At 43.4% G+C, this 23,943-nt stretch overlaps 1 protein-coding gene across 2 annotated transcripts in view; it reads left to right on the top strand.

Moving 5' to 3' along the window:
- Positions 1–23,943, top strand: part of VEPH1 (ventricular zone expressed PH domain containing 1) — a 988,289-nt gene that overhangs the window by 830,978 nt on the left and 133,368 nt on the right. Inside the window, exons 11-12 of one of the 2 annotated variants that reach the window (XM_063916129.1) lie at positions 1,065–1,199; positions 5,051–5,489. In XM_063916129.1, coding sequence (XP_063772199.1) covers positions 1,065–1,199; positions 5,051–5,128 — 213 coding nt within the window. In that variant the 3' untranslated portion in view covers positions 5,129–5,489. Of the gene's footprint in view, positions 1–1,064; positions 1,200–5,050; positions 5,490–23,943 lie in introns of those variants that run through there. The other variant, XM_063916128.1, reaches the window with a different exon arrangement.

Raw genomic sequence — 23,943 nt, 5'->3', positions numbered from 1 at the left:
GGAAGGTGCAAAGTTTGTCCCATTGTAATAATAGGGTCAAGACATACTGTATTGCATGTAAAGGTTGTCAAATATAATACAATTTACTGTAATTTTAAGTATATGGTTCAAGTAATCAGTTGTTTCTCTTATCTGAAGTTGTCATTCTTCCATTGTCGGCTGCAGCATAGGTTCTATGGTTTACCCAGAGCAGTCCACTCTTTTCCCTGCTAGAAATCTTGTAATCTTTCATTCTCTTTTGTAAGGCAATGCAGAGCATATGAGTGACCTGGTTTTGTATTTCAAACCGTTGGGTGCTCTATGCTATAGTTACACGATTGCGTAAAATATAAATAAATAGCTTTTTATCTGAAACGGTGGGTGATGGAATTACACCTGTGTTCTCAGTCAGGGCCGGTTCTTGCCCTTGTGGCGCCCCGGGCAAAATATAGGGGCGTGGCTTAATACGGGGTGTGGTCAGTCACGCCCCCATTTGTAGCACCGCTGAAAGGAAATAAAAAACAAACAAAAACAAAGTATATTTACTAACCCCGCTCCTGATTCCAGACCTGCAGACCTCCGCCGGCGCCGCTCTTCTCCTCGGATCTATGGGAGAGATGTCAGTTATGACGTCTCTCCCATAGCACAGCATAGGCACTAGAGGTCAATTATGACCCCTAGCGTTTGTGCCACAATGCTGTGCGGTACGCGATGACGTCATCGCGCACCGTACAGCAAAGGTCCTCTCCATGAAGGGAAACTAGACGCTTAGCGTCTGATTCCCTTCACAGCGGGGGGGACCAGCGCCACGAAGGGAAACTAGACACGTAGCGTCTGGTTCCCTTCTCACAGTGGGGGGAGGGGGCACTGCTGGGGGGCACACTGCACAGTGGCGGATCTTGCCATGGTGCGGCGCCCTCCGGACGGTGCCAGTGCCCTCCGGAAGGCGGCGCCCCGGGCAAAAGTCCTGCTTGCCCGTGGCAAGATCTGCTACTGTTCTCAGTGCAAAAGTCAGATATTTGGAAGTGTTTCCTTGTCATGTTTAGTAACACATCATTCATTGTTTTCTTTATGTCTTCCATCAGAGCTTGTTTTGTGAGCCATTGGCCACACAGACTACTTCAATGCAAGTACTTAAAACACTCTGGGAGAAAACACAGCTGAAGGGAGCACACAGCTTTGAAGCCTCCATAATACAGTCCATGTTTCCTCATAAAAAGGTGATTTCTATTTTGTACCCTAAAGTATTCTGGTAGACATTTATATATGTTCTAGGTGTGTAAGACTTGATTAGAAAAAGTATATAATCTCATTTTCTGAATTAAGGAAAATAGTTTTACATTTACACTTGTGCACAATTTGTTATCTGAAGATTCACAATTAAGTTACAATGTCAGAAATGGTCCACAGGAAAGGCCTTTAAAGTACTCAATCAAATTTCAGGGACTTTACATATAGGGCAATACAGGGCAGTCATCCGGGGGGACTGGTGTACTGGGCCCTTACAGAGAAGGGGGCCCACCCTCCTACCGCCAATACCTGTACAGCTGCACCAGTCTATGAATCAACAGCAGGATGATGCGCAGGGAGGATTTTTTAAAACAACTCTTATCTGCGCATCAGCATCACTATTCCTGTAAGTCCACATAACTCCACCTATATGTAACATCACAATGTATTACATCACATAGGGGTGAAGCAGTGCAGCAGAATCTTTTTTTTGTTTTGTTGGTGGGGTGGGGGGGGGGGGGCTCTGTCTATTTTGTCAGTCCCGGGCCCACAATTTCTGATGGAAGTCTTGGCGGCAATATGTCATAGCCTGCGATGTGCAGGCTGTGCGGGAACCATGTTGGTTTTGCCATGTTTTGCCAGAAATTCCCGCACAGCCTGCACATATTGCCCTTAGTATATGGTTCCTTCTAGGGGCTACACATTATATTATAGCAAGCATTTGTTTACAAAATCTATTTTACAATAAACTTACACTCATTGGCACAGCAGTTAACATTTTGACATACCTCAGGCGGAATCAGTACGAGATCCCGTCAGTCGGGATCCTAGCGGTCAGGACACAGGCGGAGGGAGCCCGACAGCGAATGCAGCGTGTCCCCTCGTGGGCTCACTGCGCTCACCACACTTTGGGCCCGGTGGTGACCTTAGGTTGCCACAGGTTTCTATTCCCCCTGGGTGGTGGCATGGACCACCACCCAAGAGGATTAACCAGCCCTTACCGCCAGTATTTCAGCTGGTGTCGGGATTCCGGCGTCGGTATCCTGACCGCCGGCATCCCGACAGGCGGTCAATTGACTGCCTCCCCCTCAGGCAGTAGCTTTATTAATGGATGGAAATTTATGCGCAGATCTCTCATCACTGGGTCCCTGCTAGCTCAAAAACAGGCTACTAGGTCACACAGCCTAAACCAGGGCTGGATTAAGCCTTGGGGGTGCCCGGGGCACATATAACTGGGGGGCCCAGTGGAAGATTGTGCATACCTCCCAGCATAATCCATTCCAGGAGGGACAGAATGCTCCCTACCTGGACTTCCCTTTTAATATGTGATCGGCGTCACCTGTGTGGTACTATTTAATTGATATGAAAGGTGTTTCAACGCAGGTGATTGCAATCAGAAATGAAGAGGGAGGTCCAGCTAGAGAGCATTTGTCCCTCCTGTAATGGGTCATGTTGGCAGGTATGGATTGGTTGTATATTCAATTTAAACCAATGGTTCATATTAGATTTAAACTAATAGTTTACTAATGCCTGAGTACTGTTTAGAGCACCACTTAATTGAGAGACAACTATTTTATAAAATTTCTTGTAGTGGAACAAAGACAACTTCGCTTTAAAATACACAGAAAAATAAATTTAATTAATTTATCTTTTCACATGCAAAAATAGCAGCAGCCTCTGTACTACTTACACACTTGGAGCGGACTCTGTGTGTGTGTGTTTCTTTAGATCAGGGGTGGGGAATCTTTTTTCTATTAAGGGCCATTTTGTCTCACTGACACAAGCGGGTGGGCCGGAACAAACGGCTTTTCGAGCCTTATACGGCCCGCGGGCCAGAGGTTCCCCACCCCTGCTCTAGATCCTCATTCGATAACAGGTTACACAGGACCCATACACCCAGGTGGGGAGGAAGAGAAGCTGGAATTCTTGTGTCACTTACAGCTCTCTCCCCTTCCTATCTCTCCTCTGGTCAGAAAGCTCTGTCGCTAGCTCATGAAATCTGATACTCCTGTGTCTCTGCCTGTACTGCTTACTGCCCTGCTTGCATTCTGGCTGCATGTTCTGCTGCTGCATAAGAGGGAAAGCTAGTGATGTCTGTGTGCTCTGGCCAGGGGGCCTCCTGCAAAGGGAGGACCGGGATAGAGTATGCCCTGTCTCTCCCCCCCCCCCCCCCTTAATCTGGCTATGGCCTAAACACTATAACTACCAGATGACAGTAGAGGTCAAACATTCTTAATGGGATCATATACACTGTAATTAGGCAGATCTTCCAAGGTAAGGTCTATTGATAGTTCCTCTAAAAGACTCCTGGTTTCATACCATAAGGTAAACAGGTGTACACCTGATGTTTAAGGTGATAGAGCAGAGAATTAATGTAGCTTTCCCACACTGTAAAATTTTACACACACTAATTTCCTTGTGTAAAGAGAAATCTACCCAATCCATTATAAAAGGCAAAAGATAGTTGGGTTTTTAAAAATCTGCAACATAGTTGAATGATCACGCACACACATTTATAATATACTTTTTTGAGTTTCCACGAATTGATTAGAAGTAATTTTTTAGCACTAGTAGACATGCGAGAGGGAGTTGTAGAAATACCTAACAGCGCCCCCAGATAAAGGAAAATGAAATAAAAAAATGTGTTATAGTTATGGGCTTTCCACGCTTTATGTAGGGACATTCCAACTACAATGAGATAAAGAGGCCTGTAGGGTACCATACTTTAGACAAACATCCAAATCAACCAATCCCATAAAATATAACTGTCACAGAATATTTCCCTATACATGCTAAATGTCATGATTTTAGGCAAATAAGAAAGGCTACTTAGATTGCTGTCCTTTAATATATGGGGGAAAAGCATAGTCCAATGAGCTTTTAGTCATGTGGCTCTGACTCTATGGAACTCACTTCCCCGCACAGTGCGAGAGGCCCCAACTAAAGAATCCTTCAAAAGTAGAATCAAGACTTTCCATCTGTTAAGGGCCTTGAGTCCTATTGGAGAAAGAGCGCTATATAAATAAAATTCTTATAATTTTTATTATTATTATTAATCCTCGGTAATCTAAATAAACTTGCAACGAATTAAATGGGCAGATATAACTCCCTTACACATAATAGGCTTACCAAGTGCTGTTTAAAGAACATTAGACCAACCCCTAGGTGAAAATTCTCTGATTACCACACTAATGTAATGTCGCCAGGGGCGTAACTCCCAGAGGCAATGGAGATGCCTGCCTCTGGGCTCCAAGCCCTAAAAGGGCACTTGTATGTACAGCAGCACCTGTGTGGTTCACAGCGGGATCCAAGTGTGACCGCTGCTCTTCCGAAGGAGCTCTTCCCCAGGAACCCTGCTAACACCTGTAATAGGAGACAAGACAGCTCCCGCCTGGTGCTGCTAAGCCTGCGCTGCAGAAAGTGGCGGTGCACACCCATCGCTGCTGCTGGACTGTGAGATGGGACACACCGGTGAACGCTGATTCTGCAGGCTGCAGGCGGCTGAATCTTGTGAGTCTGACCCTGACTCAACAGCCGATTTCACACAGCATAGCTAGAGCCTTGACAATTCTGTGTGGGCTCCGGTTCCTGTAGACCGGCTGAGAGCACTAGCTATATAATTCTGTAAGTCATGTGGGGTTTTTTAGGGGGGCACCGATCTCCAACTTGTCTCTGGGCGACTGAGATGAACTTACGCCCCTGAATGTCGCGCCTGGTGTATCGCAAATACGTATGAGTCAGAGGTCAAATCGTTCAATTATTTGGTTGATTGAAAAAGGCTTCATAGCTTGTACTGTATACCCTGTTTCTGTCCTCCCTGAGCATGCATTACTTTTGACAGGTGTACAGCCAGAATCAAACACCCCACCTGCCATTGACTCCATTCGCCTGCTATGAAGTAAAAGGAAAAAGAGCCTGACAATTTTGGAAATCTGGATTTTTCAGAAAGGGCAAATAAAGGTTATGATGACTGTTTATATAAAGCTTGTATTGGGTAGTATGCCACACTTCCATGTAGACATGTAGTGGGTTATTATTAAGTATTACGGGGGGTGGGGGGGATTTCCTTTTGGTTAATATTTAAAAAGCAGACAAAGCCAAGATTACAGAATACCATTTAAACATCCAATTCAGATGCTGTTCATCGTGTGATAAGTACAATAGGTAACATTTGAAGCAGGTAGAGGGCCATTTTAGAGGAAGATGTGGCTTGTCTAGATAGCCTGTTTCACAATCTTGCCCATATTCAGGGGATAAAGGGGGTTATTCATAGAGATGAGCGGATTCGGTTTTACTCGGTTTTACTCGGTTCTCAAAACGGCATCTTATTGGCTATCCAAAACACGTGACATCCGTGAGCCAATAAGATGCCGTTTTGAGAACCGAGTAAAACCGAATCCGCTCATCTCTAGTTATTCAGAGTCTTTAATAAACCAAAAAGTTACCAATTGGGCAAAACCATGTTGCACTGCAGGTGAGGCAGATGTAACATGCAGAGAGATTTAGATCCGGGTGGGTTATATTGTTTCTGTGCATGGTAAATACTGGCTGATTTATTTTTAGACTGCAATTCAGATTTCAGTTTGATCAGACCTCACCCAAATCTAAAGGGCCATACACACTAGAAGATATTTTTGAAAGATCTGAAAGATAATGACGATTGTGAACGATATATCGTTCACATCGTCTAGTGTGTTGGGCCCTCCAATCAACGATGCGCGCTCCCATGCTCGTTGATTGGAGGTCGGCGGTTGGCCGTGCTGCCTGCTCAATGTGAGCAATGTCACTTGTGACATTGCTCATCATGGCATGTGTGTACGGAGCCCCGATGAGAGATGTGCACAATGTGACATTGCTCACCTCCCCCTGGCAGCGGCTCCGTCCCCGGCAGCTGCTCCCTCCCCACCAGCAGCTTCATATCTGAGCCGCTGACAGGAGCCGCTGACCGCTAAGCACGTCTCCCCTCCAGCGGCTCCCTCCCCGCCAGCGGCTTCATTGTAGCTGAGCCGCTGACGGGAGCCGCTGACCGCTCGGCATTTCCGTCCACTGCCCCACCAATGAAGTTATAAACCCACTGTGCCACCAACCCACTGTGCCACCAACTTAATATAAAATTAATTATAATGGGTTTAATATTTTATATATATATATATATATATATATATATATATATATATATATATATATAGATATATATAGATATATATATAGTAAACAGTCCCGGCTCTCCCTCTCTCAAAAGCAATGTGCTGCGGTGCCCTCCTTGAGAGACAATGCTAGTCCTCTGTATAGTAGATTGAAGTGGAGCGGCACTCAAGCAGACTCATAGAAAGTGAAAAAGAGCGGTCCGTTTATTGAGCCGACATGTTTCGGGGAACACCCCGTCCTCCGGGCCTAACCCAGGCCCTGAGGACGGGGTGTTCCTCGAAACATGTCGGATCAATAAACGGACCGCTCTTTTTCACTTTCTATGAGTCTGCTTGAGTGCCGCCCGCTTCAATCTACAATATATATATATATATATATATATATATATATTATATTGAACCCATTATAATTAATTTTATATTAAGTTGGTGGCAGAGTGGTTTGGTGGCACAGTGGGTTAATAACTTCAGTAGTGGGGAAGTGGACGAAGCCGATGAGCAGTCAGCGACTCCCGTCAGCGGCTCAGCTAGGTGCAGCACTCCTAGCGGCTTGAATAAAGGACAACAGCAGGGCTTGCGTGTAGACAACGTTTCAATGCCTTTATTGCAGTATTGTCTTCAGGTCTTTTATGCCGCAATAAAGCCATTAAAACGTTGTCTACCCGCATGTCCTTTATTCAAGCCGCTATGTGATTATTATTTGTGAAGGCACCCGGTGCAGTAACGCGGTCTTAATGGGAGATCCGGGCACTCTGGTCTGTAAATTTATTATGTATATTGAACCCTGTTATAATGAATTTTTTATTAAGTTAATGGCACAGTGGAAATTGATGGGGCAGTGGGTGAAAAAAACTTAATTGGTTCCCCCTTCTACAGCCCTGCCCACACACCCAGAAATGCCTCCCCAGCATTAAAATATGTAAAAAGGTGCCAATTCCAAAGATATCTTTCATCTTTCAAATTGTTTGAAAAATTGCTTAGTGCGTACACTCAATTTTGTTTGTCAGGGCTCTGGGAAGTTCAAGGGAAATTGCTCATTGTCCACATTGTTCATCTTTCACATTGGTCAGGTCTTCTAGTGTATAGGGCCCTTAACTCTCTCTGCACATGTTACATTTATGTTACATTTGCCCCACCTGCAGTGCAACATAGTTTTGTCCATTAATGTGCTTTTTTGGTTTGCTAGTACCTCTGAATAACCCTCAAAGTCCATTGTACCAGGGTGCTGAATCCTAAGATATGTAAAGGAGCTAGTAGCTCACACTTATCGAAAACCTCTACACCATCTAGGTCAAACATGTAGCCACAGAGTTTTTGGTATAACTGTGAGCCCAGATACTTTAGCCATATTCCACAATTTTATCCAACAAAGGCGTAAGATGAGGGTTAAAGAGAAACAGTAAAAGATTATCGTCAAGACATACAAACTACATCTCAGATGCCCTAAAGGTGGACCTTATACACCTAGCCTTAATATGCCATGCTGCATGAGACACCTGGCGCGAGTGAGCTGCACTGAGTAGTGTAGCGACTTTTTCCTTAAAAATGCGTCTTATTTGCACCTCAGATGCAGTGAAACACCACTCAATCTGTACCAGAGTCCTCTGAGTACGCCTTTAACTGCTCAAGAAGTAGTTTTAAATATGTACAAAGTCGTAGATGAAGAAACAACAGAGTTTGGTGCGACAAAAAGGCGTGGCTGCTGCATCGTTGCACTTCATATACAGATTCAGACTCATTCGCACACACATGTACAAGTGTCAAACAACAAATAGTCAGTGCAGTCGTGTGAAGCCGATTTGTCACATTGCATTTGCAGTAATACAATTGAGAAAAAAAGATGCTCAGCACAAGACAATATGCATGCGTTGAGAAGGGCTGTTTGGCACAAATGCGGCAATAATGTATGAATACATTTCTGTATAAGTGGGTCCAGTGTTAAATTAAAGAGCAACGGAGTAAACCTACCTCATTGTCTTCAATGTAGCAAGTCTTTGTATGTTGGAATGCAATATGTTTTGTCTTGCCTATTGTTCTGGTATGCATTGTGTTTTCTATTTGTTGATTTCCCAAAATAAACAATAAAATAGGTCTGACTAATGATGTGTACACACGGTGAGATATTTTCTTACGATTTTGACTATATAAGTAAAATCATAAGAAAAGTTACTGCAGATCGCAAGGTGAAAGTCACCTTGCGATCCCTGTGCAGGCAAGTCAATTTTGACTGTATCGTAGAGAAGATAGTCAAAATTGACACTTAGCCAAAATCGCACATAGTCAGTTTTGCAAGCACAGTCATTATGTGCTTGTGATACCGACCTAGCCCCTGTCGCATAGTGAGAATCGAGGTTGGCCCGAATCTCACCGTGTGTATGCACCTTTAAGGCGCATACACACTGTGTGATATTTTAGTCAATATCGCTCATTTTCCCCCTTGTAAGCGATATTGACTAAAATATTGCACAGTGTGTATGCTGATGGACATTCCTGGGGGTCGTTAAAGATCCTCTCTGTCGGCCGTACATGCAGGTCAATTATGGCTATGTTGGACAAATTGCATGCACGGGCTGGCTGCGGCGTGGCATCACCGAGCTAAATTGTTTCCGGTATCGCTCAATGTGTACGCACTATGTCGGGTGGCCCGGGAGGGACTGGGTACACACTATGCGATATTTCTCTTGTAGCGTATAGCACAGTGTGTACCCACCTTTAAATTGAATACTGAACTATCTTACTGTCCAAGAATCAAAGTACTAGAAGTGGGAAGTAATGTTAAGAGGAGACAATATTATTTGCTATTTAGGAACAAAAACATTCTCAGAATAATACATAGCAGGAAAGAAAGAACAAAAAAAAGCATACCTCTGGCTGTTATAATGAGTCTCGTGCACTGCACATAATTCTTAGGAAGTTTGAAGGGGGTGTATTCTCAGTGAGAGATCTCATTGGTTCTACTCTGTGTTGTTTACTAATGCAACAGTTAAATCAGTGATGTACCTCAAGTGTGTCTAATTTGCTTACCCACTGAAGATGTCTGGGAGAAGAGTATTGGGCTCCGTGAAGTTCCTGCATATAGGCTGCGTAGCATCCACCCGAGTACTACTTCAATCTTTTAACCCTGGAAAATGAAAAATAAATATGTGCTTAAGTGAGCTATTTAATTATTTAACCACTTACCTGGCGCGGTTGCATAGGTTGTGATCAGCTGGACTTTCTCTGACACGGTCGCATCCCATGGTGCGTCTTATGGCTGTTAGTGAATGAAGAATTATGTGCAAAATGGATTTCCTCCTGCTTATCTGACCCCATGCGGTGATGTTCGCTGTCTCTGACTGTCGACATCACTACTTAAAATGTGCTTCATAATGTCATGTGAATACTGAAAACTAAAATTGCAACGAAGGAAAAGAAAAAGGAAAATAGTTCTACATGGAACACTGTGAGACTGATCTCTGCTGGGAGATCGGGATGTAGTTCGATGGCTACATCCCGCCCCCCTCTAAATCCCAACAGTCGGCATACCGACTAGCAGGAACTATTCCCACTCATGGGTGTCTACGACAAGGGATCCCACAGTCTGTATGCTGACCGTCGGGATCCCCAGTGCTGGTAAGCCATACCCAACCCGGGAGATCTATTGACAGCAGGGGGGAGGGCGGAAGTTTTACAATGAGGGTCTTGGACCCTGGGGGTAGGGGAGTTGTGAGTCACTTCCTAGGCATATTTTTTTTCAATAAATTATTTCAATATCTTTTAAGAAATATGGTCTGATCTTAGTTTAATTAAAAATTAAGGGGAAAAAAGACAAAATTAGCCAGTTAAGTGGTTAAAAACATAGATCATGTTGCCTTTAATTTATTTTTTTATTGTCATCTAAGACATCTTTATGTTCATTTTATTTTTCTGTGATGAAAACCTAATGTGGAACTTCCGTATCTGAATTTAGAATAGCTTAAAAAAACTGAACTTAGTATTTTCCGAAGCACAGCATGATAGTGGGTCTTGGCAGTGATGGTATGACACCCAGAGCGACACTACTGGGGTTTTAATTCACAAATGCCTTACAGGTGTAATTTAAACCACCAAATAAGTAACATTGGGGCAGATGTATTAACCTGGAGAAGGCATAAGGAAGTGATAAATGCAAGGTGATACATGCACCAGCCAATCAGCTCCAATATGTAAATTAACAGTTAGGAGCTGATTGGCTGGTGTGTGTATCACCTTGCATTTATCACTGCTTTATCACTTCCTTATGCCTTCTCCAGGTTAATATACATCTGCCCCATTGTCTCAGCAGCATGTGATAAACAGACTGTTGATGAAAGAGCCCATCAGAAGCTGACACCAATCATGCAGAGTAACAGACAGGTTACAGCTGAGTACAACAGTGGTGCTGAAAGAGGCACATCAGTGCACAACTGTATCTGTTCCCGGATAAAGCGTTGCAGCCAACCCAACTGAAATGAATTACTATCAATGGAAAACAAGAATTTGTGGTCACAGAACTAAGCAGCACACACACTGTACACTGAAGGATTGGTAAAATATGGCTGGGTCTGATGGAAGGCAAAGCCTGCTGTTTCATGCTGATGGGAGTACCAGTAAATGGTAAAAACTGCATGAGTCATAGCAGTTACTGTTACATAGTGAGTAAGGTTATAAAAAGACATAGATCCATCAAGTATAACCTTTCATAAACTGTAATTTAGAGGAAGGCTAAAGAAACCGCCCATTGTGACAATTGTTCATTTAGCTTTACAAGGAGAAAAAAAAATCCTTCCTGACCCCCAAAAATGGCAATTGGATAAATTCCCTTGATCCCCACAAGGCCCTCTACTAATTATTGGCAACAAATACTTGGCTAGTAATTCAACACTTTTTTAAATTATGATGTTAATGTAATTTCCAACACAACCATATGTGATAAGTATTCCACTGCTTAACCACCATTAACACTTAATAACCCTATGTAACACATGTAACTGTGACAGGGAAGGTGGGCCCCTCTCAGTTCTAGGTCCAATTAGCAGCTGCACTCCCTGCACCTATGGTACTTACACCCTTTGTGTTAGGAGCACCATATCAGACACTCCGTAAAGTGGATTGTGGCTTAATCATATCATTGCTAATACACAGGGATTTCTGCATTTCTACTATCATAATGAATGTAAATCTCATTTACTGGTCCATTGCAATGTGCTAGGGGTATTCTGTGTTGTTTGTTTGTTCATTAGATTAGCCCCTCCTTTACAAGCACTTGTAATGGACTAATAAATTGATTTAAGCAACGTGTCATTTTTGTATACAAAGGCCCATACACACTGGGCGATTTTGAGCTGAAAGCAGGTCCGTTTTGGTGTGTTGAGATGCTTTCAGCTAAAAGCCACCCAGTGTGTATGCCCCCCGGCGATGAGTGATGAGCGCTGATGTGCCCTCCCGCTTCATCGCCGGCGGCAGCCGTTCATCTGCTGGTATCACCAGCAGATGAACGGCGGGGTGGACGGCTTTCCATAGCGTCCTGCTATGGAAAGCCGTTTTCTTCCCCGCTGATATTGCTGGGCAGGGGGGGAAATAGCTCAGTCCAAGGTGTAAAGTAACTTTTTTTTGCTTTGCTCCCAACTCTGAATCAGCCCCATGGTGTGCACCAGGGGAAAGATACATATTTTCTTGCCCTACTCTGCCCCAGTTATGGCCCAGCAATGTGCAGTGTTTACTCTATACAACTCATGTATATATGTATAGTGTTGGGTACAAAATTCTGGCAGTTACTATTCCAACGATCAGGATGCCGCCAGTGGCATCCTGGCAGTCAAAATATTGAAGTATGTTAACCCTAACTGTTCCCTCCCACAGCATAACCCTGACCTGCCCCTAGTGCCTAACCGTGGCATTTAACGTCAGGAGTCTGACCATTGGTATGCATTCTGACCTTTGGGATCCTGACCACCATCCCGTGTCCTAACCCTAAGTGTCCCCTCCCGTAGCCTAACCCTAAGTCTCCCCTCCCATAGCCTAACCCTAAGCGTCCCATCCCGCAGCCTAACCCTAACTGCCCCCTCCGGCAGCCTAACCATAACCTTTCCCTAGTGCCTAACCCCCGTACTTGTCAGGAGTCTGACTGTTGGTATGCTGTTGCAGTATTCTGACCTTTAGGATCACAACCACCATCCCGCACATTTATCTTCTTCTCTCGTCTATTATATTGATATTATGTGTGTAGCATAAAAGAAAATGCCTGTTCACAAATTGCTCCCATGCAAGTGAAAGAACGTCAGATGAATAATAAACATAATTTGGCAAGACAAATCCCCACCTCACACGTGAAATATGAGGCTCGGCTCTGCAGAAAGGGCTGGGTACATAAATATAAATAAATTAAATGTATGCCAGAGTCTGTGTTGTTAAACATCTGGACTTTGCATGACTACCCATAGTGTGTGATTCTTTGGGGAATGGTCTCTGTCACTCATGAATTCCCACACAGAAATGGAAAGAATACAATGACATATAAAGCACTAATGCCTGCAGAGATTCAACGGATGGCAAATAAACACATGGCTCCAGGCACATAGACAGGCTGACACACCAAGCAAGAGCTACAGGAAGATTGCGGCTCACTAACACAACGCAAGAGACACAAAGGTAACACGTGTACTGTACATACATACATACATACATACATACATACAGTATATTATCACTTACTACATTGGGGTTATACTCAAGCCCCGCCATTGAGCCAATATGGAACCCTTACATGTGAATGATGTGTTTTATGCTACAAACTGATGATCGTTTTCCAAGCAGAAATGTTTGCAAAACAGTTTTAGGCATCAGAGGAAATAAAACTCTTTACATGATTTTCTTTGTAAAAATACGAAACTTGAGGCTCCGGTCTTCCCCTGGTAACTAGTAGTGCCAACTCAAGCTGCATGTTATTGTTTACCATTAGAGAGTGGATGTTTTGCAAAATATTTTTTTTTAGGAAATATTTCTTTATGATTAATACATTATACCTTATAATTGTCACTCTTGAATAAAATACAATAAAACTTGACAATTTAATACTCTTCCCTTCAAACTAATGAGACATTTGGTTGTGCATATAGCAGAGGCTGAACACCGTGCTGTAACAAAAACAACAGCAATTCACGCCAAATAATTAAATGTTCTTATGCAATTTCCTCTACAAACTTGTCATTTTCTATTCACATAAAGTGACCGTGTTTTTAGCAATATTATGGGTTAGATCTATTCACATTTGTACCCATGTTTTTTAGTCAGGTTCATTTTTAGACCACCTATTATTTATTTATTAACAGTTTCTTATGTAGCGCAACAAATTCCGTTGCACTTTACAATTGGAAACAGTGATAAAACGAAAGTGGGTAATAACAGACAGACATAGAGGTAGGAAGGCCCTGCTCGCAAGCTTACAACGGTCCATGGCAGAGACTGTGGGGTTGATGTATCAAGAGTGAAAAGAGTGGAAAGTGGAGCAGTGGAAAAGTTGCACATAGCAACCAATCAGAATCTAACTACCATTTTATAGAGTGCACTTGATAAATGCTTATTCCATGCTCATGGGCAGCTTGTCCACTTTCCACTCTTTCCACTGCCTTGTTACTGTACATCAACCTCTGGGGCTCGCTATTATCAGAACTGTCCTAAACACTATCATGTCCATATATACAGGAGGAGAGCAAATTCAGTCTACAGGACATGAAAAACATTTACATTCTGTGATTAGAAGAACACCTTTGCTTGCTACATAATTCTCCATGCCCAGTCTTCACAGCACAGTGCCCAATCTGCCCATCATAACAGACTTGTGCCAGCCTTAGGGAATCCCTTGCCTGTCACAAATAACCCTGCATAAACAATAGACTCATGGCCAGCACATACAGTAGCCTCTATATGCAAACCTGTGCTGAGCACATCAGCCTCAGTCATATCACAGTCCATTGCCCTCCATGTACAGCCTATACTTAAAAGTCTCATGCTTAAAATGGGCAGCCATTATCCTCATGCCCACCGGAGTCCACTGCCTGCCATAGAATTTCTGTGCCCAGCTTATCACTGCATGATCATCATAGATTCATACCGACATCATATAACCATATGCCTGTCATATATCTTATGCCCACGTCAAGTTGGTGATCAGTTTATATTAAATTAAATGCACTGTTCTGCACATTAAACAATCTCCCCTTATACTTATACTGTATTTTCCCAGTAACATTTACTTTATGCCACTACCCGCCCCCTTGGTAGTTAGTGGTCTCTCTAAGCTGGCAAAGATGAGAGCTCATTGCTAGTGGGAAAGCCTGTGGAAAGAACCCAAGACATTTCATCCAACATATTTCAACTGCTACTAAATAAACAAATCACATCTCGTGTCACCCAACAAAGCACATTTGATTATTGTCATAAATAAACCACATTTGATTACAGTAGTGAACCCATAGTAGGAGTTAGAATTAAATTGCTTGTTGCTTAGAAGGTGTTGGAAGGAGACAACGTTCTATAACAATAAATATACTGGCATAAGCAATAAAATAAAAGAATGCCAGGAACTGCCATTAACATCAACTACCAGCATTGCTCTTTAGAAACAATGTACTAGCAGTAGACGTGTGTGGTATGGAAGGTCGACAGTAACTAGGTCGACAGTGTCTAGGTCGACCACTATTGGTCAACAGGGATGCTAGGTCGACATGGTCTAGGTCGAAAGGTGAAAAGGTCGACGAGTTTTTAATGTTTTTTTATGTCGTTTTCTCTGTACAGTGACCGGGAACCCCCATTAGTGCACCGTGTCTCCTCGCATGGCTCGCTTCGCTCGCCATGCTTCGGGCAAGGTGCCTCGCTCCACTGCGCTCGGCACAGGTTACTATTCCCAATCGTAGTCCACGTGGATTGTTAAGTATGAAAAACTTTAAAAAAAGATAAAAATTATGAAAAGCTCATGTCGACCTTTTGATCTAGATACCCTGTCGACCTAGAAACCCTGTCGACCTAGTTACTGTTGACCAATAGTGGTCAACATAGACAGTGTCGACCTAGTTACTGTCGACCTATAGCCCGAATCCCGCAGAAGACATAGGGAAGAGCAGATCTTAATGCCCCCAGTCCCTGCCTGTCCTCCCAAAAGGTAATATCTGACCTTTAGGATGGGCATCTTCGCAGTTTATTCTGTGTATTTGTTTGGGCCAGAAAATAGTCAGCATTTAGCCCTTTGGGAAATGCATTCAGCATCCCGTCTGTTGGGATGCCAGCAGTCATGTGACTGACACCGGAATCCCGACACCACTCTGGAGACTTGTGCAAGATCACCAACAATAGACATCCAGAAGGTGAGTATCAGGGTTCAGGCTTTGTGTTAGGACCTGGAAGGGGGGGGGGGGTTAGGGTTAGGCAATAGGATGTGTTAGGGTTAGGCACTAGAAGCGGTTTATCCCTAGCTGCCACCCTCTGAGGTATAGTCCTAGCCTCACCCCCCTGAGGTTTAGGGTAGGCGATGGGTGGAGGGGGGTAGAAATACTTATCGCCATCCGATATCTGCATTTACAGTGTTGGAAAGCCACGGTCAGTCATGTGACCACCGGCATCTCGACCACCGCAAATCAAGTTTATTCCCCCTTTGGTAATGTTAATAAAGATGGGAGCTAATATTTCAAATCACTTTCAGCCTAATATGGTTCTATTGTTGAAGTAGCAATTAGTACACATAGGAATGCAATTAAAATTCATTTATTGCACATTCTACATATTAGTTTGAGCGCAACATTTTGTTAGAAGGGCCTTGTTGTACTCTGCAAACTGTACTGTACTGTACATCAGTATATTTACAAAGGGTGTGGATTATTAGCTCTACACTAAAAAGGTCTAAAGTTAATAGATCTACCACTAATAGTCGACATGGTATAAAGGTTGACAGGCTCAAAGGTTGACAGTGAATAGGTAGACAATAGAAAAGGTCGAAAGGGTCAAAAGGTTGACACAAAAAAAGGTAGACAATTTTTTTTATTTTTTTTTGGGGTGTCTTGTCACTTTTCTGCCACAAACAAGCCCCATTAGTGTATTGGTTTGCTCGCCATGCTTCGGTCAAGGTGCCTGCTCCATTACTGGCACAGGTACTATTCACAGAGCTGACCCAGAGCATTATGATGCCCCAGGCAAGATTTTTGTAGGTGCCCCCTAGCAGATAAAATCACAACCAAGCTTAGTTTTTATACACGGACACCACAAATAACGCATTGGTTTATGGCTGATACACACACACACATATATATATATATATATATATATATATATATATATAGCAAACTGGGATGTTTGGCACTCCCTGCCCATAGAGCAACTGCCCCGGTGCCTTCCTTATAGTGTATAGGAATCTGTGGTCTTCTAGAGAGAGGTTAGCCTCGGCCCGCTCCCAATCAATAAAAACCAGGCGGCACTCCAGGGACTTGTAAACTCAAATAGAGTGTATTAATAGATCAAAAAGTGATAAACAAAGGCATATCTTGCCAACGTTTCAGCACCATGCAGGACGCTTTTTCAAGGCTATATGCAGTGCAGGAACCAAAAAACAAACAGAATGTGACACATACCTTTATATGCTAGTGAATCATTCAGACCGCGCGTTGGGACAGTGGGAGCCGGCGTCCGGCGGGACTTCTGGTAAGTTTCTGTAACCCATTCCTAGGAAGTGATGTCCTGTGGTAACCAGGCAACCGCGGGCGTCACCACCGCCGCTAGTAACCCGCTGTTCCTGGCGGAAAATACATAACATAAGTGATGGTGACAACTAACTAGAAGCTCTGTGCAAAAGCTGCAAAAAGTGACACATAATATACAAAAGGGGAACTAGAAACATTCAGCGGTATACCGCTGATGCCGAATACTGAAACGTGAAATCCCAAGTGGAAATGCTTACATTAAAAACTACTCTTAATGCAGTGCCTCCCCCTGTGCCAAAGAATGAGTGATGTGAGTGATAGTGACAAATAACTGGTAGTTATACCAAATGTGATATGTTAAAAACCTGTTAGGTACTTAAAACCAACACCAGTACAAAACTGTAGAAATATATGTAAAGAGTATAGGCCCTACTTAGACCATAAAATTAAATCATATCTTATATAGCCTAATCAGTATATCATGGCAAATTCTATACATTAAATGACTTCAAATGGAACATGCTCCCTAAGTGAATATTGTCCAATGCACTAAGATGCGTAATAAGGATCTGAACCAGGTAAGGACTTTTATAAGAACACACTCCAAGCGATATGCTCATTAAGACCCTCAGGTACTAAGGACGATAAACGTTGAATCCATTCAATTTCCCTCTGTGCTAAAGCTTAAGCACGGTCGCCTCCCCTCGTGTGAGCTGGTATGTGGTCCACAATGATGTGCCTTAAATGATGCAGTTGATGTTGTGCTTGTTTAAAATGTCTCGCCACTGGTTGTTCGTTTGGTTTGCCCTCCAGGGCTGCCTTACTGGCTGATCTATGCAGAGCCATTCGCTCGCAAAAAGTACGTGTGGTTTCACCCACATACAGCAGTCCACACGGGCACGTAATGACGTAAATAACATATTGTGTCGTACAGGTGACATAATGTTTGATTTTGAACTTTTGCGTGGTTTTAGGATGAATGAAGACTGAGCCTGTGACCATGTGTTTGCAGGTGGTACATGAAAGGCAGCGCTGACACCCAGGTTTATGTACGGGTAACCTTTGTTGAGTGACGTCGGTTTTTACAAGCATGTCTCGTAAACTGCGTCCCCTCTTGTAGCACGGCATGATGGAGGTGTTTCTAAAGCAAGGTAGTGTTGGATCAGTGTTCACAATAGGCCATAAGGCCCGTGTTGCCCAAGTGGTCACAGAACTTGCGGTAGTATATTGTGTGATAAAGGGTATTTTTTTATTGTTGGATTACATCTAAGTGATCCAAATAGCTTGGTTCTGGGGATCAACAAAACCTCCCGCTTTGTTTGTTCCAACTGCCGTTTGTCATAACCCCTTTGTTGGAATTGGATGATCACTTGATTTAATGCTGTTTCTAATTGCTCACTGTTACTCGTGATCCGGGCGACCCTTAGCATCTGAGATCTTGGAAGGCCCTTTTTCAGGGCTGGAGGATGGAAGCTATTGCTCATTAATAAAGTGTTACGATCCGTTGGCTTATGATAAATGGCTGTGTGAATACCTCTATCATCAATGCCAATCTGTACATCCAAAAAGTGTATCGCCGTCCGGCTAAATTCCATGGTTAATTTAATTGGAGTATCACTATTGTTGATTCTCTTATGCAAATCAAGCAGGTCTGACTCTCCGCCGGTCCAAAAGATGAGGAGATCATCAATGTATCTCTTGTATAGCAAAATGTTTGCTTGAATGATCACTGTGTCAAAGAACTTGCATTCTTGCGCAAACATATACACATTGGCATAACTTGGAGCTACATTCGACCCCATTGCGCAGCCAGTTATCTGCATATAGAAGTCTCCATTATGTAAAAAATAATTATGAGTAAGTGTGTATTCCAGTAACTGCAAAAATAACGGAATATGCAGGCCCTGGAAATTCTCTTCTTCAAGGAACTGTCACATTGCCAAAAGAATAAAAAAGAAAATACACTAAGCGATTAGGTGAGTATGACTGCAATTGAGTGTCAGCAGCCTCTTGGAAAGGGAATTGCCTATCCCTTAATGCACAAAAATACCAAAGAAAACAAAGTGGCGCTTAACAATCATGTAATAAAAGCCCGAGCCGCAGCCGTCAATCAGAGTTCCCGTGCACGGCTCTGGTGGGGGATAGACGTACACAGCGGTCTACGAGGATCGGTACCGCTGTGTACGTCTATCCCCCACCAGAGCCGTGCACGGGAACTCTGATTGACGGCTGCGGCTTGGGCTTCTCAGTCCGCAGCTTCCAACTTACACGGCTCCACCTACAGCCGCCTCCACACCGCCCGGCAGCACGAGCGCTAGACGGGCCGCTGGTCAGTGCATTTGGCCTGACCCTTGCCACCACTCCGGCTCCATTGGTGGTTGGTCTCTGTGCAGGGGGATACGGAGCTCTTGGATGCGGCAGCGTCTCGGTGAGGACGGCTGAGTCGGGTTCCCCGTGCACCACAGCACCGCTCTCCATCCATCGCTGAGGCTCTGGTGTTCAACATCTCCCTGGCCAATGGGACAGCACCAGGGAGCAGGAATCGAAAGCTCCTGCCCAGCGACAACAGGTACTTTTATTTCCACTGATTTCAACATTTGCTCACATTGCTCACATTGGCTGGGTCACGGGTTTCTACCTGTGGGCACGCCACTGTGAGCTATTCGTTTGGCTAATACCCTGCAGTTGCACATTCCAGTGAGTATATATGGTTCTCTGCCCAAACCTGAGACCCCCCTGTGATAATATTGGCAACTGAATCCTCATTATATGTCTCCAAGGGCTCTAATCAAATACCAGGTGTTTTGGTAGATCACACTGTGTATTAACATTATTGTGATGTTTTAACACTGTATCACACCCCCGGGAGGTTGTTGTATTGTATTGTATTCTATTTGTGTTTTTATTAAATGTATTTTATTACATGATTGATAAGCGCCACTTGGTTTTCTTTGGTAACATTGCGAAAAGACCCTGATCGTGTGGGATGACAGTGTACAAACTTTGTACATCCATCGTACACATGATGGTATTTTTTGGAACCAAAAAACGAACTAGCATATAAAGGTATGTGTCTCATTCTGTTTGTTTTTTGGTTCCTGCACTTCATATAGCCTTGAAAAAAGCGTCCTGCGTGGCGCTGAAACGTCGGCAAGGTATGCCTTTGTTTATCACTTTTTGATCTATTAATACACTCTATTTGAGTTTACAAGTCCCTGGAGTGCCACCTGGTTTTTATTGATTGGGAGCGGGCTGAGGCTAACCCCTCTCTAGAAGACCACAAATTCCTATACACTATAAGGAAGGCACCGGGGCAGTTGCTCTATGGGCAGGGAGTGCCAACCATCCCAGTTTTCTATTTTACAGACTGTGCACACAGTCTCCAGCGGTATGGCACCCCACATTGCAATTATTCTGACTTCAGATTTCTAACATTACTAACTGTCAATATTGGTGAATTTGCACACATTTATATTTGTGGAACACAAACAAAACAGTTTGTTTCGGTTCATTCCGATCATTCCAACATGAGTACAGTTGGGACGTCTAAACAGACTACAACAGCCCCCAGTACAGCCATGGCAATGGACGACACGGTAGCATTCACGGACATTGATGCGGCAGCCATCTTGTTCATGGATGACACGTTATCCAATCAAGACAACACCACGGTCGATGAGATTTACCACACCTTATTACATCTAAAGAAAAAAGAAGTCGACTATCTATTACACGGCACTTCATTGTCAGACTATTTTCGGGCAAAACGCATTCCCAGGGGGTTTAGAGTGAAGAACATGCCCACCATTGGGAGAAATAGTCAAGAATTTTGTCATCGTTGGATTGCGGTACTCAATAAGTGCAGCATGGACCTCATGCTCCTCGTTATCGAGGAAGCAGGTAAAGAATTGAGGAAATATAGGCATAATATCACACAATATTCACTTGAACATCAAGCCGCATTAAACGATGTACAATATGCTAATACATGGGATAAATGAAAATCCCAAGTGGATAATTATAAGCGAGACCTTATTTCATTCAAGAGGTCCAAGCTACAAACAGTGAATACCGATTATGAGGATCTCCGCGTTTACAGATGGCTGCAAGGAATGCCCGAATGCACCCAGACGGGCGGTAGGAAACATCGCCAATCATGGAGGGATAGACGGGCACACTCCAAGAGACGGACACATTCATCCAATTCTGACAGTGATTTTTTTCACAATGATTCTGATGGATCCAAGTCTCCCAAGAAGGCCCCTTTAGGGGTGGTCACCAGGACACGACCCGAACCAGGAGGCCCGGGCCCACAAGGAGAGGCGGGCAAAATCAAAGTCTCTGGAAAACCGCCCACCCAGGCCAAATACAAGAAAAAGAATTAATTCTTAATTTGTCTTCCAGAGTTCTCACTAATGCAGAAGTAAGTGTTCTCAATAAAGGACTCTCCTTCGTCCCCACTAATCCACATGATGATTTCAAATGGACAGTGGAACAACACAGTTTCACCAGGAATTTACGACTTAAAGAATTCTTTCAATTTCATCCCACATCCACTGAGCACGAATAATGCAGTAAGCTTCCTCCAAAATCTACCTTTGACCCGCAGTCCAGCAATGCGGCAATCAAGACCTTTTCCAGGTTATTAGATTCTTCTGTAAAGAAGTATGATCAAGCACCGGTCAATATTTACCGTAATATCTCCAAGCAAGAGCAACAAGCCATTAAGAACTTAGCTTTCTATGGCGACATTACAATCCGCCCGGCGGACAAAGGGGGAGCAATCGTCATTCAAGACAAAAGCGCTTACATTAGAGAAATTGATCGGCAATTATCGGACATCAGCACCTATAAAAAGTTACGGAACAACCCTACTGCTAAATACAAACTAGAAATTGATGGTATCCTCAAACAAACGGTGCATGACGGCCACATCAACTCTAAAACAGCGCATTCATTAACGCAAATGTATCCCATCATTCCTGTATTGTACACCGTACCCAAAGTTCATAAAGACAGTCTGAATCCACTGGGACGTCCAATTACATCTGCTAGGGGATCTCTGACTCAACCAATTTCATTATTTCTCGATTCACTTATTCAACCATTAGTGATCAAGCAAGCTACATATTTAAAAGACACCACGCACTTGTTACTCTTGCTCAATGAGATAACAAACGTTCCAAAAAATACCATCATGTGTACGATGGATGTACAAAGTTTGTACACTGTCATCCCACACGATCAGGGTCTTTTGGCAATGCGACAGTTCCTTGAAGAAGAGAATTTCCAGGGCCTGCATATTCCGTTATTTTTGCAGTTACTGGAATACACACTTACTCATAATTATTTTTTACATAATGGAGACTTCTACTTGCAGCTAACTGGCTACGCATTGGGGTCGAATGTAGCTCCAAGTTACGCCAATGTGTACATGTTTGCGCAAGAATGCAAGTTCTTTGACACAGTGATCATTCAAGCAAACATTTTGCTATACAAGAGATACATTGATGATCTCCTCATCTTTTGGAAATGCGGGGAGTCAGACCTGCTTGATTTGCATAAGAGAATCAACAATAGTGATACTCCAATTAAATTAACCATGGAATTTAGCCGGACGGCGATACACTTTTTGGATGTGAAGATTGGCATTGATGATAGAGGTATCTACACAGCCATTTATCATAAGCCAACGGATCGTAACACTTTATTAATGAGCAATAGCTTCCATCCTCCAGCCCTGAAAAAGGGCCTTCCAAGATCTCAGATGCTAAGGGTCGCCTGGATCACGAGTAACAGTGAGCAATTAGAAACAGCATTAAATCAAGTGATCATCCAATTCCAACAAAGGGGTTATGACAAACGGCAGTTGGAACAAACAATGCGGGAGGTTTTGTTGATCCCCAGAACCAAGCTATTTGGATCGCTTAGATGTCAAACCAACAATAAAAAAATACCCTTTATCACACAATATACTACCGCAAGTTCTGTGACCACTTGGGCAACACGGGCCTTATGGCCTATTATGAACACTGATCCAACACTACCTTGCTTTAGAAAAACCTCCATCATGCCGTGCTACAAGAGGGGACGCAGTTTACGAGACATGCTTGTAAAAACCGACGTCACTCAACAAAGGTTACCCGTACATAAACCTGGGTGTCAGCGCTGCCTTTCATGTACCACCTGCAAACACATGGTCACAGGCTCAGTCTTCATTCATCCTAAAACCACGCAAAAGTTCAAAATCAAACATTATGTCACCTGTACGGCACAATATGTTATTTACGTCATTACGTGCCCGTGTGGACTGCTGTATGTTGGTCAAACCACACGTACTTTTTGCGAGCGAATGGCTCTGCATAGATCAGCCATTAAGGCAGCCCTGGAGGGCAAACCAAACGAACAACCAGTGGCGAGACATTTTAAACAAGCACAACATCAACTGCATCATTTAAGGCACATCATTGTGGACCACATACCAGCTCACACGAGGGGAGGCGACCGTGCTAAAGCTTTAGCACAGAGGGAAATTGAATGGATCCATCGTTTATCGTCCGAGGCACCTGTGGGTCTTAATGAGCATATCGCTTGGAGTGTGTTCTTATAAAAGTCCTTACCTGGTTCAGATCCTTATTACGCATCTTAATGCATTGGACAATAATCACTTAGGGAGCATGTTCCATTTGAAGTCATTTAATGTATAGAATTTGCCATGATATACTGATTAGGCTATATAAGATATGATTTAATTTTATGGTCTAAGTAGGGCCTATACTCTTTATATATATTTCTACAGTTTTGTACTGGTGTTGGTTTTAAGTACCTAACAGGTTTTTAACATATCACATTTGGTATAACTACCAGATATTTGTCACTATCACTCACATCACGCATTCTTT

This window comes from Pseudophryne corroboree, chromosome 4 (genome assembly GCF_028390025.1).
Source record: "Pseudophryne corroboree isolate aPseCor3 chromosome 4, aPseCor3.hap2, whole genome shotgun sequence".
NCBI lineage: Eukaryota > Metazoa > Chordata > Amphibia > Anura > Myobatrachidae > Pseudophryne > Pseudophryne corroboree.
This window is presented reverse-complemented; position numbering and strand designations above follow the sequence as displayed.